Below are 20,820 nucleotides of genomic sequence, written 5' to 3' on the forward strand. Positions count from 1 at the left end.
ATCCCTCCCTCTCGATGCCGTGCTTTGCTTCAGTGCAGCCAATCAGCACTTCCCTATGCGATCCACACCTGATTGCATCAGGTGGTGAAGGCGGGACAAGCTGGTCCAATGAGTATCGTGAGCGGCTGACGAAAAATCATTGTGACCAATAGGCTGCCAGGTCGGGCTTGCGGCCACCCTCCATCCCTTTGACCTCTCCCGTGACGCTCCGCCCATTGTCCTGCTAGGTTCCGGTCTCTCGGTTGCCATGGCGGCGGCTGCTGGCAGCCCCGGTGTGGCCTATGAATGCAATATCTGCCTGGAGACCGCACGGGAGCCGGTGGTCAGTGTGTGTGGCCACTTATACTGGTAGGTGCACTTGCCTGTATAATACATAATCCTCTATAGATAGCCAACCCTCCAGTCCAACCTTCCGCTTATATAGTGGAAGGAAGAAATCCGCGGGGAGAACATACAAACTCCATGAATGGCTTGCTGGGAATAGGAACCAGGACCCCAGTGCTTATGCGCACCACTATGCCAACCATGCTGTTCCTATATATATATATATATATATTTTTTTTTTCTATGCTTGCAAGATCCCTCCAATCCTGTATGATAATAGGCTAATGCTGCTCTTTCAAAACCCATGCAGCTCCTGCTGTGGTGCTTCTAGCACAGTGTGGTCTGTATTGCAGCACTGATTTGCAGACCAGACTGTGCTAGAAGCACCACAGCAGAGAGGGCGACACCCCAGGCAGGAAAGAGGAACTACATGGGATTTGAAAGATGCAGGGTGCTAGAATGACCACTAGAATCGCTGCCTCTGCGCTCCGACTAAGTTCCAGATCAGCCATATTTTATTGAGTAATGCCGGAAATCAGCTACGCAGTGATCTGCTCGAGTATTGGTGGGTCAGCCGGACCATTGTATGGTGTATTGCTGCGACTGGGCAGTCATTAACTGTCTGTCCCACGTGCAGAATCGTCCAGCCTGTATGCAAGATGTGATCATTGGTGCTCAGATTACAGTTATCTGACATGTAGGATAATCAGTCTCAAGCCCTGTACACACGCTTAGATTTGCTTTAGATTTGATGTTAGATTCGATTTTCTATTAGATCTGGCATTAGATCCTCCCATTCGATTTGGCATTGGATCTGTACTTTTGCATTCGATTCGATTTCACAATGTAGGCACAATGTACTCATTCGATTTACTGGATCGAATTCGAGATTTCCTTGGCTGCACAGTAGATTTTTCTATTCGATTTTGAGAAAACGGGAGCGCGCATCGAATCGAATGCAGATCCAAAGTGTCCTAAAAACCATTCGATGTGGATTCCATTTTGCTTCTGTAAGCAAAATCGAATCGAAAACAGGGAAAAATCTAAGCGTGTGTACACAGCTTCAGTTATATTACCCATAGATCTTCATGTGACTGCATTTCTCCAATGAAGCAGGCCTGGGATAGTTTGCTTGGCACTGTGTGGTGGACACCCGGCCTTTTATGGGCGTGCCCACAAAAACGGTGGGTGCGCACATAGCTAGGCTGGGCAGCCCCCTGGGAATGCAGATGTTTTCCATGTCACATGACGCCAGCGCCCGGCCCCAATTCGGACAACAACGTGCAGTAGAAAAGTAAGTCCTGGGCTACTTTTCTACTGAGAAACCATCAAATGATTTCTCCTCTGTGATGGTGCAGTGTAGCAAGGAGATTCGGGTGGGGCGTGCGTTAACTTGCTCACCAATGTCCGCAAATACGCTCCCGAGCGAGCAGTTCTGAATAAGGCCCATGTTTGTTGTGTATATTACCTATGGCATAGAACGGCATTGTGTATACTTACAGCATTTCCTTCTTGTTTTACAGCTGGCCTTGTCTTCATCAGGTATGTCGGTATAGTCTATGTAAATCCTTACTTATAGTATTATATTACACTACTGGTGCGTAAGTAAGCAGAATGCTGGCGTCTGGGTGCTGTCCTGGTGAGTGTAATCCCAGAAGGGAACGTTGTTCTCCATTCCTACCCGATGGTACTGGGTACTGATCACCTCTATGATGTTCCATGGGTATGATTTGTGCCACCTGTGTGCCATCAGCTAATAGCCTGGTTTAGTGATATGATGTATATGGTTATAATTCATGTTGCCCTCTGTTTCCTATGCTGGGTACACACCAAATCGATTTGGGCACAATCCCATAAATCTGGATCCAATTCAGACCGATTGGATGCTGATTGGCTCAAAATCGTTTGGTTGGATCCGATTCTGATCCTACCTGCTGTATAAGATCCATTCATCTGAATACAGATGGAATCGGATCGTATGCAAATCGGATCATACGATTTGCATCCAATCCAAATCATTTGTTTTTTACCAGTAGTATACATATATATGTCACGTCCACAGGTAATATTCATTGAAAGGTTCATCATGGACCAGAAACATACAGTGTAATGTAATTGCTCTATAATACCCCGTTAAATTCGCAAACCTGGGTCAGACCCAGGATCACGCTTTCATATTAAACCCGGCTCGCCCATTATAGAGAGGGCGACTCGGGTTTAACGACTCTTATAACCCGGGTCGAATTCGGTGTTGTGCGTTCACACCGCACCTCGACCTGGGACGACACATCACCGACCGGGGTTATTTGTGTGATGTGAAAGGGGTATAAGTTTTGTTTGTATGCACCCATATAGTGGCATAATCCACGTTTACTGAGCCGTATAGAAGGGGCTGTTTCCATGGTGTGTAAGAAATAATTACACAACCTGTAAAATAACGGCAGCTGATTGGTTTGTACTGTGGCTCTAAAGCCGGCCATACACCTGAATGACCTGATCGTACGCAGGCCGTAAGTGCGGTTGGACAAGCGATGGTATGTGCTTTAAAAGAATCTGCTAACGACTGCAATGAAAGCAGACGGATCACACGTGCAGCACATACAGTATGATCTCAGGACTGCTTTGCGACAGCTCCCTCTTTTTTTTTAAGTGTGGGTGTTAAGCTGTGTACACACGGTACACTTATCGCTGGCAATATGGTTGCTATTGCCAGCGATTGGAGTGTGCACCGTCAATAAATCGCCGGGTGCGCGCTCTCGTTTTCAGACCTCTAATGGTCTCCAGCGGCTTCCCCTGCCTCTTCTCCCGGCAGTGTGTCATTTTCATCAGCGACCAAAACAGGACACTGAGCAATATATTGCTAGCGATCATATTGCCCCGTGTGTACGCACCTTTAGTATTGTTTGGGTCTGAGAGACCATACAATCCAGCCTGTGTGGGACACTAACAGACCATTGATTGGCCCAGGGGGCCTGTACTTAGCCACACATGTACTGGCCCAGTTGGCAAACTAACAGACCATATCTATGGGGTGTCCTCCTAACAGTCTGCGCAAGAGCAACCTATGGTGGTGATTCTGGTTCTTCTTTAATCAACAAAATCATGCTGCACTGCGGGTGGGGCAGATGTAACGTGCAGAGAGAGTTTGATTTGGGTGTTATTTGGTTTCTGTGCAGAATAGATACTGGCTGCTTAATCCTTACACTGCAATATAGATATCAGTTCGAACACATCCCACCAAAATCTAACTCTCTCTGCACATGTTACATCAGCCCCACCTGCAATGCACATGGTTTTGCCAATTAAAGAAGTAGTTTACTTTTGCAAACCAACCAGAATCACCGCCCATGTGTAGTTCACAATTCGTAAATGGATATCACCGGACAAACCATAGAAGACTGACTAGCACTATCAGACCACATGTATTGATGCTGAAAAGCCATAACTTGGAATAAGTGGGGGGATCTGGACTGCACACACTAATTTCAGGCACAGTAACGCTACCCATACACTTATACGATCGGATTCGATGCGACATTTAAGTGCGTAGTCCATCGAATTCGATCGCATCTCATGGTGCAAAACTTGCCCCCTTTCAGCAACCGATTTCGCATTCCATCTTGCAATGGCACATTGGGTGCTAGAAGAGGGCGGTGGAGTAGCGTATCGCTAGAAGTTGCGCTAACAAGTGGCGAAGGTCAGTGTGGCGACAGAATTTGAAAAAAAAAAAGGTACTTATTTCCTAGAACAGCCACAATCGGGGGTAATCGTGTACCTCAACTTAAGGTACACGATTACCCCCGATGGACCCGATTTCTTTTGAAATCAGGTCCATTTTGCCGGCAAAGGCAAAATCTGGTCCATTGCGTCGGTCGGGTGCATTAACATGGCACCCGACGCGATGCACCCGATTTTGCCATAGGGTTCAATGTTAAAATATTTTTAACATTGTAATCGGGGAAACAAATGGGAAATGGGCCAATATGGCCCATTTCTCATTGTATATGCCCCCCCCCCCCCCATTGTGAACGTCACCCCACGATTGACGCCAACCCGAAGCGTGGCAAGCGTAGCGAGCCCGCAAGGTACGTGTCCTCCGACCTTTTCATACCCCTACTATCCACGTCGGCGTGTAGTTGAGAATATAAAGTGTGGCGAGCGCGGCGAGGCGAGCGGACGCAAATACCTGTGAAGTTATACGTGTCCCCTCGTGGGGCTCGCTGCGCTCGCCACGCTTCGGGCTCGGTGGCTCGCCACACTTTATATTCTCAACTCCACGCCGATGTGGATAGTAGGGGTATGAAAAGGTCGGAAGACACGTACCGCCGCCCCTCGTGGGCTCGCCACGCTTCGGGTTGGCGTCAATCGTGGGGTGCCGTTGAGGGGGTTAAAATTGGGGTCTAGGGAGACTTTTACATTGAATCCAATGTAAAATAGGGTCCCAGGGACCCTATTCACATTTCAATCAATGTAAAAATCGAGACCATCGCGTCGGTCGCATCGCATGAGATTTGGTCGCATGCGACCGACCCGATCAACATCGGTGTGGCCGTTCTAGGAAACAAGTACCAAAAAAAATTAAAGCTTTGGGCGGCCCTCTGATTGGCTGGGTGAGCTCACCCAATCCAAGTGCTGCCCAGTGTTTTAAGCAATTCTGCCGCCACCGCTGACCCCCACTGCCCGCTAGCACTACTTCTAGTGCTACACTACTCCACCACCCTCTTCCACGCCGCCAACGTCCCTCTCCCCAAACCCCATGCCTCCGAAAGTGTCCCCCCCCCCCCACCCATGGATTGCATTCCTGCAATTGAATGTGGTTAAAATCCACATGTGATCGCTCCTACAATTCGGTAGATAGTATGTGCAGCACATACTATCTATCAATGCTACATTCGATGGCGGGTCCGCGTATCATGTCGAATGGTCCCTTAAAAATGCATACAATCATTTGATTTATCAGCCAGATGTGGTCTAAATCGAATGATTGCATGCAATATCTCACAAGTGTATGGGCAGCATAAGAGGTGCTAGCATGCAGAGATGTAATGGTACCACATTGTCAGGTAGGACAGTGACCATTGGGCTGAGCACAGGACCAGGCAGAAGGACCGGTGCCATGTCAGGTCTGTGTATTGCTGTTAGATTGCAGTGACTGTGCAGTATTATGCAATGTGTCCTTGGCATTACATCTCCCAATCAATGTGATGATGTAACACACTGCCGCTGTATTCAGGGCAGACCAACATTCTAGCCACATAACACTGTGTTGTATTATTTAATCCGCGAGGGCTGAAAGCTCTTAGCAGACATCCTATGTAATTATATGGGCTCTGTGTATGCTCGCTGGTAGCATGCCGTGTAATGTGTATAATGCCTGCTGCTGTTTTTCTTTTCAGTGGTTGGAGACCCGGCCGGAGCGTCAGGAATGTCCAGTGTGTAAGGCCTGCATCAGCCGAGACAATGTGATCCCAATATACGGCAGAGGGGGCACTAACCAGCAAGACCCCAGGTGACACAGACAGGAGGAGCTGTGTGTCTGTCCCTCCCCCTGCAGGGTGACATAGTGATACTGATAGAAGGGAGCTGTGTGTCTGTCCCTCCCCATGCAGGGTGACATAGTGATACTGACAGAAGGGAGCCGTGTGCCTGTCCATCCCCCTGCAGGGTGACATAGTGATACTGACAGAAGGGAGCTGTGTGCCTGTCCCTCCCCATGCAGGGTGACATAGTGATACTGACAGAAGGGAGCCGTGTGCCTGTCCATCCCCCTGCCGGGTGACATAGTGATACTGATAGAAGGGAGCTGTGTGTCTGTCCATCCCCCTGCCGGGTGACATAGTGATACTGATAGAAGGGAGCTGTGTGTCTTTCCCTCCCCCTGCAGGGTGACATAGTGATACTGATAGAAGGGAGCTGTGTGTCTGTCCCTCCCCCTGCAGGGTGACATAGTGATACTGATAGAAGGGAGCTGTGTGTCTGTCCCTCCCCCTGCAGGGTGACATAGTGATACTGACAGACGGGAGCTGTGTGTCTGTCCCTCCCCCTGCATGGTGACATAGTGATACTGATAGAAGGGAGCCGTGTGTCTGTCTCTCCCCCTGCAGGGTGACATAGTGATACTGATAGAATGGAGCCGTGTGTCTGTCCCTCCCCCTGCTGGGTGACATACTGATACTGATAGAAGGGAGCTGTGTGTCTGTCTCTCCCCCTGCAGGGTGACATAGTGATACTGACAGACGGGAGCTGTGTGTCTGTCCCTCCCCCTGCATGGTGACATAGTGATACTGATAGAAGGGAGCTGTGTGTGTGTCCCTCCCCCTGCAGGGTGACATAGTGATACTGATAGAAGGGAGCTGTGTGTCTGTCCCTCCCCCTGCAGGGTGACATAGTGATACTGATAGAAGGGAGCTGTGTGCCTGTCCCTCCCCCTGCAGGGTGACATAGTGATACTGATAGAAGGGAGCTGTGTGCCTGTCCATCCCCCTGCAGGGTGACATAGTGATACTGATAGAAGGGAGCTGTGTGTCTGTCCCTCCCCCTGCAGGGTGACATAGTGATACTGATAGAAGGGAGCTGTGTGTCTGTCCCTCCCCCTGCAGGGTGACATAGTGATACTGATAGAAGGGTGCTGTGTGTCTGTCCCTCCCCCTGCAGGGTGTCATAGTGATACTGACAGAAGGGAGCTGTGTGCCTGTCCCTCCCCCTGCAGGGTGACATAGTGATACTGATAGAAGGGTGCTGTGTGTCTGTCCCCTCCCCCTGCAGGGTGACATAGGGATACTGACAGAAGGGAGCTGTGTGCCTGTCCCTCCCCCTGCAGGGTGACATAGTGATACTGATAGAAGGGAGCCGTGGGTCTGTACCCCTCCCCTGCAGGGTGACATAATGATACTGATAGAAGGGAGCTGTGTGTCTGTCCCCTCCCCCTGCAGGGTGACATAGTGATACTGATAGAAGGAAACTGTGTGCCTGTCCTTCCCTTTGCAGGGTGACATAGTGATACTGATAGAAGGGAGCTGTGTGTCTGTCCCTCCCCCTGCAGGGTGACATTGTGATACTGATAGAAGGGAGCTGTGTGTCTGTCCCCTCCCCCTGCAGGGTGACATTGTGATACTGATAGAAGGGAGCTGTGTGTCTGTCCCTCCCCCTGCAGGGTGACATTGTGATACTGATAGAAGGGAGCTGTGTGTCTGTCCCCTCCCCCTGCAGGGTGACATTGTGATACTGATAGAAGGGAGCTGTGTGTCTGTCCCTCCCCCTGCAGGGCGACATAGTGATACTGATAGAATGTAGCTGTGTGTCCCCTCCCCCTGCAGGGTGACATAGTGATACTGATAGAAGGGAGCTGTGTGTCTGTCCCTCCCCCTGCAGGGTGACATAGTGATACTGACAGAAGGGAGCTGTGTGTCTGTCCCTCCTCCTGCAGGGTGACATAGTGATACTGACAGAAGGGAGCTGTGTGTCTGTCCCTGCCCTGCAGGGTGGGATAGTGATACTGACAGAAGGGAGCTGTGTGTCTGTCCCTGCCCTGCAGGGTGAGATAGTGATACTGATAGAAGGGAGCTGTGTGTCTGTCCCTCCCCCTGCAGGGTGACATTGTGATACTGACAGAAGGGAGCTGTGTGCCTGTCCCTCCCCCTGCAGGGTGACATTGTGATACTGATAGAAGGGAGCTGTGTGTCTGTCCCCTCCCCCTGCAGAGTGACATTGTGATACTGATAGAAGGGAGCTGTGTGTCTGTCCCTCCCCCTGCAGGGCGACATAGTGATACTGATAGAATGTAGCTGTGTGTCCCCTCCCCCTGCAGGGTGACATAGTGATACTGATAGAAGGGAGCTGTGTGTCTGTCCCTCCCCCTGCAGGGTGACATAGTGATACTGACAGAAGGGAGCTGTGTGTCTGTCCCTCCCCCTGCAGGGTGACATAGTGATACTGACAGAAGGGAGCTGTGTGTCTGTCCCTGCCCTGCAGGGTGAGATAGTGATACTGATAGAAGGGAGCTGTGTGTCTGTCCCTCCCCCTGCAGGGTGACATAGTGATACTGATAGAAGGGAGCTGTGTGTCTGTCCCTCCCCCTGCAGGGTGACATAGTGATACTGATAGAAGGGAGCGGTGTGTCTGTCCCCTCCCCCTGCAGGGTGACATTGTGATACTGATAGAAGGGAGCTGTGTGTCTGTCCCTCCCCCTGCAGGGTGACATAGTGATACTGACAGAAGAGAGCTGTGTGTCTGTCCCTCCCCCTGCAGGGTGACATAGTGATACTGACAGAAGGGAGCTGTGTGTCTGTCCCTCCCCCTGCAGGGTGACATAGTGATACTGACAGAAGGGAGCTGTGTGTCTGTCCCTCCCCCTGCAGGGTGACATAGTGATACTGATAGAAGGGAGCTGTGTGCCTGTCCCTCCCCCTGCAGGGTGACATACTGATACTGATAGAAGGGAGCTGTGTGTCTGTCCCTCCCCCTGCAGGGTAACACACTGCAGACAGAATTGTAGAATGTCCCTTGGTAACCTCTACAGACAGCCTTCCTATGTCCCATGTTAGTGTGATACAGGCAGCATATCCCTCCCATGCCATCTTTACTCTCTTTCAGGTTGAAGACGCCCCCGAGACCCCCGGGACAGAGGCCGGAACCGGAGAACAGAGCAGGAGGGGTAGGCTTGTGTCACATTACAGGGAATCCTCCTTTTACTAGAAGACATTTGTTCCTCTATAGTGAACAGTAAAGCTGTGATCTATTCTGTGCAGAGAGCATGTATTGTCTGTCTGCCCCATTATACCATACATACTGCATTGTAGGTATATAGTATAGGTGTCCGTCTGATGTATAGGATGTTCCTTTAATCTACAAATACTGCTTACTAGAAGTCCCCCAGTAACACTCCTAGTGCCTAGCTTCATTCCAATGAATATTGAGTGTGGGGATGGGTACAAACTGACCGTTCTCATTCACCCAAATATGTTAAAGGTAAAGTGCAGTGCTTCCTTGTAGCCTGTAGGTGGCACTGTTGTGTGTAGCACCCTATTACTGTGTAACCGCAGCACATTTCACAGTCTGACAATCAGTTAAAGGAAGACTCATTCTGAGTGTCAGAGAGACACGTGGGCTATCCTCTGTACATACACTATAGACCTTGTGTCACTGAGCTGTGACACTGATGTGGATACTGTGCGCTGTAACTACTTGTCCTTCTGTCTTGTACGCAGGGGGTCCCCGGGTTCACGGACACCGGCTTCCACATGTCTTTTGGCATCGGAGCTTTTCCTTTTGGCTTTTTTACTACAGTCTTTAATACTAATGACTTCCAGTCAGCACCACGAGCAGGTAAGTTCCCCTCAGCAAACCCCCAATAATACCTTACACCCCCCAATAATGTGCGTATATCCACTGATTTATTCCCTCATAAATGACAACTAAATACAATTTCCAATAACAGTCAGCCATCATCTGGCCCCTGCCCAGTAACTGAGCCCCCAAACCTTACTTACATTATACCTCGACCAGAGCGGCCAATGACTGAGCAGATCCGCTGAGTACTCTATGGCTGTAGTGTAGTGGTCACAGCGCTTGTGCGGTGGCCCTACGGGTCCCAGTGTAGAGCGGGGTAACTGAGGATGCAAACACTTTGTCCTACTTCCACTGCATACCACGTAGGGTGGCACATTCCGGGATCGGGATTTGACTGCCAAGATTGGACCTTGCAATCCCGGGATTAGTTTGCGCATGCACAAATCTATTAGCGGGCAGCAATGAGCACCTGCTCATTCAACCAGAATAACCCCCATTGTACAGTGACCATAGTTGCTCCTGTCTGTTCCAGCCACTGGATGGTGCTGTTGAGCCACTTTGCGAATAATGTGATATTAAGTTTCAGGCGTCATTATCATTTCTTATGTAACGTAATCAGCGTTTGGGAGTCGGACACAGAATACGGTGTCATTTATTTGATGACGTGTACATGTTTTGAAGATTTGAAGGATGTATAGTAAATTCTCATTGTTAATGTCGGGACCATTGTGTGTAACACTGCACCATTCCGAACCTGCCTTTAGTGCCGTAGCAATATGTAAATGAGGCACTGGCATGGGCGGAGCTTCCTGTGACATTGGCTCACTGTAGCTGAGGTGCCTGAAGCTGGCAGGTTGATGTTGCGGTGTGTTTTGTGGGAGCGCAGTGAACGTGCTCATTGCCAGCACCTGTGCGACTCCTTTCCTCATACCCATAAATACTCATTGCTGCTCAGGTGACGGCTGACTTTATTCTGGCGTGTGCAAAAGTGACACCCAAAACTATCCAGCTGTAATACGTTCAGCATTACACCGGTTTAGCTGCTACACGTTCTGCAAAATGAGGATTTAGCCGTATGATCAGGCTTTGTGCATAGGCTAGTTCTACTTATTATTTTTCATAATGACTAATGTCCTCACTAGCACATCGTCGTCTCCTGATACACTCTGTGCTGCTGTGGGGTCCTGCTCCTTCCTCTCTATAACTCTGTAGCTTCCTGCTGCCTCCATTCCCCTCCTCACATCATGTCGCTGTCCATGCCATATGTAGCCCTGTCCTCACTGACACATCGCTCATCCCCTGATATACTCTGTGCTGCTGTGGGATCCTTCTCCTTCCTCTGTAGCTTCCTGCTGCCTCCGTTCCCCTCCTCACATCATGTCGCTGCCCCTGCCACATGTAGCCCTGTCCTCACTGACACATCACTCATCCCCTGTTATACTCTGTGCTGCTGTGGGATCCTTCTCCTTCCTCTGTAGCTTCCTGCTGCCTCCGTTCCCCTCCTCACATCATGTCGCTGCCCCTGCCACATGTAGCCCTGTCCTCACTGACACATCGCTCATCCCCTGATATACTCTGTGCTGCTGTGGGATCCAGCTTCCTGCTGCCTCCATTCCCCTCCTCACATCATGTCGCTGCCCCTGCCACATGTAGCCCTGTCCTCACTGACACATCGCTCATCCCCTGATATACTCTGTGCTGCTGTGGGATCCAGCTTCCTGCTGCCTCCATTCCCCTCCTCACATCATGTCGCTGCCCCTGCCACATGTAGCCCTGTCCTCACTGACACATCGCTCATCCCCTGATATACTCTGTGGGATAATGATGAATACAATAAATGTTCTGACCTCTTCTCTCTCTCTCTCTCTCTCTCTCTCTCTCTCTCTCTCTCTCTCTCTCTCACGCTGCGTTTGTCTGTGACCTTTTGTACAACTTCACGTTTATTTATTGTATTCTCTTCCTTCCTCTTTATATTTTAGACACTGGGCTCCCCCAAGGCCGGATGTTCGGATTATTTGACTCTCTCTTTCTCGTCATTGCTGTCTTCTTCTTCCTCTGGCTAATCAGCGTGTGACGCCCAGGTGCTGCGCTACCTCCTACTCGCCCACGGGGGTCTTTAATCAGAAGCCTTCAGCCGCCGGAGTCTGTTATGGGCCGTGCCTCATCCTGTTCTGTTAAACGTTCCTCCATACAAAGTTATTGTTTTTATATCGTTAATATACACTTATTCTCCTTGTTTCCCCTTTGCACCCTGTAAATGCTTGTTAATGACAATTGAGGAAACAAACTTTGGGCGGACAAGATAGAGATGGAACGTTGTATGTCCGGCAATCACAGAATAGCTTTCTCTGTAATCTTTCTATTCGCTTCTAGAAAATTCCATTGGATAGCTCCTCAGGTCACTACAAAACATGACACCCGCCTAATGTTCCAGGCATCAGCTAATGGTCATTTATAGGGGGTAGGATGGATTTGTATATACAGTACCCCACAAAGATTTCACAGTGTCCCACAATTTAAGAAAAGACCCAGTGTTCCTATATAACATATACTGTTTTCTGCAATACCCATTTGTCTGGGCAGGAGGCGCTGTTGGCCCCAGTAAACTACAACAGACGCTTATGTAAGAGCCGCCTTTTGACTCAGAATGAAGCATCAACGTGGCAGAAGACCTTTTATTGGATAATCTACCAACCAATCGGCTTGTAACTGCCATGCTACAGGCTTTGTTAAAAAAAAAAAAAAATGACAGAAGCTGATTGGTCGGTGCTTTAGCACTCTCCAAGCTGTGATACATTCCGCCCATATTGTCTTAAACTGTTCCTGGTGCTACCAAGAGAAGATGGTACCACCCCCCATAGGGTCTATTGTCACACGCCACTACCAGAGGGCAAACATATAACTGCTTGGGTACGATCAGGTCAGGCTGAAACAAGACCATGGACCCGTTATGTCGGACTTGGTAAGGGCTGCAATCAGTTACTGACAGATAGTTCTATTGCTTTGTAACGCATGGTACATTTTCCCTATGAGAACGTGGTGTGATCTGGTAACCCGGCTGCTACATACAGTTACCAGACACGCGATATAGAAATGCAGAGCAACACGCAAGGGCTCCCTTTCTGCTCAATGTCTGTATTCCAGTCACCATTCATCTGCATGTCATCCATCTTGTTCTGTTTGGAAAGCTTGGCGTCAGCCATGTTCCCCACCTCTGATAGACCGCGAGCTCCATGCAATGATGGTCAGTTTCCTGCTGAGAGAACGACAATCTTCTATCGTAGATCTGAGGTTCCACTTCTCTGACCTCACCGGATCCCAGGTGTGCTCAATTCTAACACCCCCCCCCCCCAAATAATTGTCATCTCTACGCTGCCTTCACTCCTGGATATCACAGTGGAGCAGTTTCACTGATTGTAGATCATTGAGGATAAATATCACTGTACAGTCAATATGAGTTAATAAAATGTAACCAATTCAGAAGCTTTGTATGATCATTTTGTGTTTTTTCTGTTTCTGGGAACTAAAAGTCCCAGAATGTCCTTTCAGAACTAACTATACCCTCCAAAAAAAACCACAATGGTATAGAAATGTTATTTACATATAGCACCAACGCACTGTCGTGTGGGTACAAACACCAGATACAGTCGGGATGCTGGCAGTTACACTACCGACCGGGTATCTGAATGTAAGTATGGGGGTAGCGTTATGCTCTGGGGAGTCTTTAGCTTTAAGCTACAAATGGGACGCTTATGTTTAATCGGTGGGGGATCGGGGGTTAGGGTTATTCACTATCGGGGAAGGGGTGTTAGGCTGTGGAAAGATTAGGGTTAGGCACTTAGAATGGGAGGTTTGGGCTGCAGGAAAGGAGGGTTAAGGCAACAGAAATATATTGTACCCAAGTGTACAATCTCGAAGGCTTGTATGACTGATTGTGGCCCTTATTCTGGTGACTCGCAAAGGCAAATTCCTTCTCAAATGGACAAAACCATGCTGCACTGCTGGTGGGGTAGATGTAACGTGCAGAGAGAATTAGATTTGGGTGGGGTTTTAATTCAAAGTGAGATCTATATTGCAGTGTCAAAATAAAGCAGCCAGTATTTACCCTGCACAGAAACAAAATAACTCACCCAAATCTAATTATTTCTGCACATGTTACATCTGCCCCCCTGCAGTGCACATGGTCCTGTCCAGTTGAGAGAGAATTTGCCTTTGCGAGTGAACCAGAATAAGGGCCTTTATGCACCTTGTGCATAAAGGCCCTTAAGTGTGTTAGTGGGGTGGGGTACCAGATAGAGGGTAGGGATGGCCACGACCATCGATGATTAGAAATCATCGATGGTTTATGGCCAATGTTGAATAGTTTTGCCATCGATGGGGGAGAACCAGATAGTTTCTCACCATCGATGTCAATCTTAAATGAATAGTTTCATTTTTGCTTTTTCCTGAAGGTACCGGGACACAGAGCCTCCCCAGCACCCGCGAAGCCCCACCCCCACATTTTGATTGGCCCACAGACCAATCAATCAAAGAAAATGGATGGCCATCGATATGTGAAAACATCGATGGTCATCCATTGAATTATTTCTACACTATCGATGGGCAGTTGCACTTTTGCCATTGATGGCAAAGGCAACGATGGTCATCCCTAATAGAGGGGCCCATTTATCACACATCGATCTGGGCAGATTGTTAGTGCCCAGGATCGCATTGTAAAAATGCGATCCTAATGGCAGGATGTATCATCCCTGCGATGTGCTGAGCTGGGCACATGCGCGGTTAGTGCTGACCGCACTGCGATCCGTAGCCCAGGGATGCGATGCACTGCTGCCCAATGTTGATACATCGGGCAGCATTGCATCACCCATAGTAACCTATGGGAGTTGCGGCGGTGCAGGAGGGATTGCAGCAGGGATAGGATATTCCTGCTGCGGTTCCTCCTGATACATTCCAGTGATACTTAATATGTGCGGCTAACATATTGTATGATAAATGCGCCCCATAGTCACTAGAGGGGAGGTACATTGGGGCAGATGTATTAAGCCTGGAGAAGAGATAAACTGGAGATAAACTGGAGATAACTTGGAAGAGTTAACGCACCAGCCAATCAGCTGTGTTTGAAATATGACAGTTTAGATCTGATTGGCTGGTGCGTTATCTCCTTCCACTTTATCTCCAGTTTATCTCTTCACCAGGCTTAATACATCTGCCCCATTGTTACCTGACCCATCTCTAGGTTTCCCCATTCGGATGCTATCGTTGGTATTCAGACCACTGGCATCCGCACTGCCGGTCATCTGTATGTATCCCACAAACACAATTCTAAACCAAACCTGTGTGACAGCTAGACACCGGTACCTAGACCTAGTTCTCTATGTTGAATAGAAAGCAGTGATCAGATTGGAGAAGGTAGCTGCAGCAACCAATCAGCAGCTACTTACTATATTATAGTGTACTGTACTTGATAAATGTTTCCTCAAAGCTGATAGGATGCTAGTGGCAACTCCCCCTCTGGCCGCTTCTCCAATCTTTTCTCGGCTAGATACGTCAGTCCCCTTGTAGTTAATGAGGTTGGGGCTTACTGACTTCATAATCAGCTAAAAAGCTGCGTTTCCCTTTGAGTAAGAGAAATAAGCATTTGGTTTATAATATGTTTGTAAGGTGCAAGTTGTAGATTTCAGCCGACATAGTAGTCCCAAATATCACTTCCTTAGGGGATCTAGTTAATATGCAGACGGTCAGGATGCTGACGCCAAGATCCTGACTGCCGACATTACCACCAGCACACAGGGACTATTCTCCCTTGTGGGGGGTCCACGACCCCCATAGAGGGGGAACAGAACCTTGTGGTGAGGGAATCGAGCCACCATGCATGCAAGGGGCCGCCTTGTGCTCCCCCGCTGCCTGCATTACATCGTCCGGGATCCCACTGACGGGAAATCATACCAATCCCTTCCTTAGTATCTACATTACACCTTGCAGGCGACTCCCACGTGTCTGGTACAAAACTGCATCAGAGGAAACTAAAGATTCTTATTTTCTTCTGTAAAATACAGTTTTAAATGTGTGAAGAATATTTTTAATGTAATACAGATTTCTTAATATCTACTACATTAATAAAATGGGGAAATAAGGATTAGGTATGCCCACACAGTGACCCCTCAAATGATGCCACATATCTACGTAGATCCGTCACCATGCGCTGGAGCCATTTTGTTGGCTTACACTAGATCTTCAGGAGCATCTTGAAGGCATTCGACCCAGGAAATGGCAGCTAAGCGGAATCTGGGTATTATTAATAATGGTCATGCATTGCCTTAAGCTGTGTACACACGGTGCGATTTGGTCACTGAGCAATTTTGGCTTAATATCTCTCAGCAATATATTGCTCAGTGTACCGTTTTCATCAGCGAGCACCGATTTTGGCTGAAATTTGCAAGCTATTCTGTCTCTACCTCATTTTGACTAGAAATCGCTGGTTGCTGGTGCACAGGTGTAATCCTGTGTGGTACAGTGCATTGTGCACCAGCGACCAGCAATTTTTAGCCATAATCGGAGGAGAATACTCCTGCGACCAGCGATCATGAAGGGCTGGCCGCAGGAGCGCGCTCCCGGCGATTTATCTCTCACAGCACATGAAATCACTGGCAATATGGTCGCTCAGCAACCATATTGCCAGCGATATGTGCTGAAATAGCCCCCGTGTGTACACAGCTTAATTAATAGCACTAGTTCTCACAGTACATCCCACAAAAATGGCCCCTCTGCATAAACAAAAGGTGCTCTGTCAGTATCAAATGTAAGGCAGCTCCACAGAGGAAGCGGCCATTTTGTGGAAAACCATTCTCTATAACAATGTATCCTAGCGGGAGTGACGTCCTGGAGCCACAATATGGATGGATTACACCTTTGTTATGTCAATTTGGCAGAAATGAAAGGGCATAAAATGCCTCAAGTCAGTCAGGTTGCCTGGCCATTATCTGTAATGTAATAATAATTATACCAAACTGCGCTATAAGGCAGAATGCAAAAAAACTGCGTCTTTAGTAAAAAAAAGATGGCTGCTGACAGGTTCTCTGCAGATGAGGGGCCAGTGAAAATGCGTCTAAGGACCATTGGCTTCGGCACGCCCTGAAAGGGGGCTAACCTAACCTAGTTTTTTCTGTAACGCTCCCCCTCCTCACCGCCATACATCTCCAGCCTCACTGCGACCGACATCACAGGACCTGACATGCAAACATACAACGCAGTTCCGGGTTATGCGCAGAAAAATAAACAGAGATATGCGCAAATATCAAAACTCTGAATCAGTTCCATTATGCTGTTTCCAAAATTGGGGCGTAATTTACTAAAGAGAAGAAAATTCTCAGTGCTTACAACTTTAGTAATTACCAGCAGACTGGGCGTTGTTTTCAGTCATATCTGTCCCAACAAATCTATGTTGAGTTATTGATTTAGTGTTATAATGGGGTTTGTGCATTCCAGCTCAAGGTCATATACAGTGCCTTGCAAAAGTATTCACCCCCCTTGGCTTTTTACCTATTTTTTTACATTACGACCTGTAATTTAAATGTTTTTTGTTTTTGTTTTTTTATCTGAATTTTATGTGATGGGTCTGCACAAAATTCTCTAAAAAAAAAAAATTGAAAAAATTATGGGGAGACATGGGGAGGAGAGGAGGCGGGTAACCGCCACCGGCCACACCGGGCCCTCCTGGCTCTGGCATGCTGAGCTCCAGCACAGTCAGCCCTCACTTGACCTCCTGGGAGGCAGCCATAGCCCAGAGCTCCGGCCCAGAGACGATCAGTTTCCCGTGGAGGCCCCTGCCCGGCTCGGCAGCATATTACCTAGGTACTGTGCAGCTTGGCGGGTAGGTGTTCCCTGTGTGATCACTGTAATGTCCCTGCTGTATTGTTACCTACCTGGCTACCGATAACGGGGTTTTTAGCGCATTTTTAGTTTAGTGAATCTTCCTCTATGAGCTTGAAGAACCTTAGGAGCCCGAGGTGTGCTCCCTACCACACATGCAAAGGGGGCCGTGCGATCGAGTGGGCTTATCTCCCGAAGGAGACGGGCCCCGTTTTTCCCCTAACCCCTCTCAATCATAAGGCCGAAGAGGGGAAAATAGGGAACGGTGGGTCCTCTTCGCCGAAGCTTAGAGAGACCCTCTTTCCTCAACCCCCGGAAGGGTTAGGACGGTGGGTCCTCCGCACCCGAAGGTTTGGAGAGACCCTCAGTGGACTTCCCTCCGCCTTGCGGCTCGGGGTCGTCCTCGGGGGGACCGCAGCTCTCCCCAAAAGGCGAGAGCTTTGGCACATTGGGGAAATGGAAGGCCCGTAAGGGTCGACCACACTACCCAAAAAAACGTGACAAACTACAAAAAACAGAAAACGTGAAAGTGACGAACGTGAGAAGGAAAATAAATAAATAATAAAGAAAGCCCTAGCCAGAAGGCCGGGGTGGGGGTGTGAAAAATTGTCCTACCCCATCCAAAAGGACGAGGTAAGGACGTGAAGCGCTAACCTAGAGGGGAAGTGCGCAGTGCAAGTGCTTACTAGTGCATGGTGATTTTGGGATCACCCCTGCATGTTCGGCACCCCCGAGTTTCCCCGGGAGCACAGTGCAGCCTCGGACTCCAAGCAACCGATCGATCAGCGTCCGACCAAGGTTTCTCTGCTCCCATCGTAGGGCACTTTCCAGCCCCTGGCATGGGAATGGGTACTCCACTGGGCTTTTCCACTGACTCCCTTAGGGGCTGCGACCCCCTCGGAAGAGCAATCTACTCAGTCTCAGTGTTTCTCCGATCCCAAGGTTAAGGTACTAAGCTGGGCCTTTCGTGGTCTCCCCATCAGAGGCTACGAACCTCTGGAACAGGAGCTATCTACTCAGTCCCAGCCTTTCTCCGCTCCTTGGGAATGGATACTAGACTGAGCCTTTCGCTGTCTCATCCTTCGGGGGCTACGAACCCCGTCAAGAGAGTCAAACTACTAGGCCCAGTGTTTCTCCCCCCCCTCTTACCGGTGGATTTACGGAAGCAACACCTCCTACCAAAGGCAGAGGTGAAGGTACTCAGCCAGACTTTTCACCACTCCCAGGCAAAAAAGAGGGGTCCCACACCCTCCACCCATCAGAGCAGCTACTCAGTCCAGCCTTTCTCTATTCTCTGCCAGAGGCCAGTCCATACCCACTGATAAGAACAGATACTACACTTGATCTTAGCCAAAAGGCCGAGAAGCGATGTATGGGTATGGGTATGGGTATGCCTATGACCCAAGGGTATGGGTCATAGGCATACTTGCCTACCTGACCCTCGCCATGCGGGAGAAAAGGCTCTGCTCCGGGACTTCCCTGGTAATGTATGATTGCCATCACCTGTGGCGAACACACCTTTACCTAGCTCCCCACAGGTGATGGCAATCATACATTACCAGGGAAGTCCAGAAACAGAGCATTTTCTCCCGCATGGGGAGGGTCAGGTAGGCAAGTATGCCTATGACCCATACCCCTTGAAATATACAGTATGCTAAATTCAAAATGTGCAGTTAAATATCAGTGTGCCACCAGATGGCAGCACTGAGTCTGTGTTCTCCGTGATGATGATAGAACGTCCTGTGGGGGCAGGGAGGCCGCTGTGCGTCTGACGTGTGTTTTTGTATCTGTACTTCCTGTGTGTATGTACTAGCACGTCCTGCCCTATTACATACATCCAAACCTGTCACATATATGTTACCTCTACTGTATTGTGCTACAGTCCCATCTGATAATATGCATAAATCTTATTAATTAGGATATAGTGATTGTAGTATAGTGATTGGGTGCCTGGGGCAGGAGAGATGATTCTATTATATTGTGTTGTGCACACACGCACCTGCCAGGTTACTGCCTTTCTAAGCCTTGCAGTATGGTTGCTATAAAATCTGAGTACGGGTCATAGGATCAACAGACCACTAAAGGTCGACACAGGAAATTGGTCAACAGGCCTAAGGTTGACAGGGTCGGAAAAGTTGACGCAAGCATTAGGTCGACGATAGGAAGGTGGTTGTGGTTTTCACGTTTTTTTCGTGTCTGATACGGCGTCCATGTAAACTTACATTGACACAGTGTCCCGCATCCCCTCGCTGTGCTCGCCATGCTTCTGGCACAGGGCACTATTCTATTCCCCCTCCAGTGGGTATGAAATCAGAACGGCTTTATTTGGCCAGGTACACCGGCGTATACTAGGAATTAGGTGTGGATTGCTGTGCAACAGCCGGTAAGGTAGCAAGTAACAGTGATAGTACAGATATCAGGGTTGCCGACCCTCCCGGAATTACCGGGAGGATCCCGAAAATCGGGTCCTCCTCCCGGCCCCCCGGAAAGGTGGGCAACCCTCCCGGATTCCGGGGGACCCCCATGCCACCCCCCCCCCCCCCCCCGATTGCGGCGTCTTCCCCATACCTTTTGGATTGAAATAGTCAATCCGCGGGTGTCAGAGGAGGGGGCGGAGCTAAAATCGCATCATTTTAGCTCCGCCCCCTCCACGGAGATCCATGAATTGGGGGTTTTACCATCCTGGGGGCGGGGCTTAATGATGTAAAGCTCAAGCCCCGCCCCCCGACCTGCAGCTGGAAGTCTCCTCTCCGGGCTTCTCCCGGAGAGGAGACAGAAAAAGTCGGCAACCCTGACAGATATACATGCAGTGTATAAAAAACATATATAATAGAGAGAGGGAGGGACAGATAGATGTATATATTGTATTTAGAAACAAAGACACTCACAGGTGACTTTAAAATAAAACTTATCTTATGAAAAGTAGATTTTCAGTTCCTGATGATGTCATATTTAATTAGAGGTTCAGGAACTGAGTTCCTGCTGGTTCCTGCTGAAAAATAGCACTGTATATATATATATATATATATATATATATATATATATATATCTATATCTATATATATATCACGCAGCGATATATACCCTGGGGAGGGTGACGGACATGGGGAACATATATATACAGTACTTGTTTCCTAGAACGGCGCCCAATTTCACTACGTACAGTACCGTAGTAAAATCACATCGCATGGGGTTTTTGCGTGGCATGCGATGCGATGCGATTTTTCTATGTAATGTATTCACTGCTCCCTGGCAGTGAATAAATTACATACATCGTACAATGTCATTTATTAATGTGATTAAGGGCCCCCCCCCCCACTATCCACGCCACCCCGAAGC

General features: G+C 48.8%; 1 protein-coding gene and 1 pseudogene across 1 annotated transcript; one reads left to right on the plus strand and one right to left on the minus strand.

Annotated features, from left to right (window-relative positions):
- The first annotated feature begins 86 nt into the window (after nt 1–86).
- Nucleotides 87–12,952, plus strand: RNF5 (ring finger protein 5). Its single transcript, XM_083160138.1, has 6 exons — nt 87–348; nt 1,848–1,866; nt 5,721–5,833; nt 8,917–8,977; nt 9,531–9,648; nt 11,592–12,952. The coding sequence occupies exons 1-6, from the start codon at nt 248–250 to the stop codon at nt 11,684–11,686; spliced, it is 507 nt and encodes a 168-aa protein (XP_083016264.1). The 5' UTR covers nt 87–247; the 3' UTR covers nt 11,687–12,952.
- Nucleotides 12,953–18,715: 5,763 nt separating this feature from the next.
- LOC146039972 (U2 spliceosomal RNA) lies at nt 18,716–18,851 on the minus strand (annotated as a pseudogene).
- Nucleotides 18,852–20,820: the final 1,969 nt, after the last annotated feature.

This window comes from Crinia signifera, chromosome 9 (genome assembly GCF_055691185.1).
Source record: "Crinia signifera chromosome 9, ASM5569118v1, whole genome shotgun sequence".
Taxonomy (NCBI): domain Eukaryota; kingdom Metazoa; phylum Chordata; class Amphibia; order Anura; family Myobatrachidae; genus Crinia; species Crinia signifera.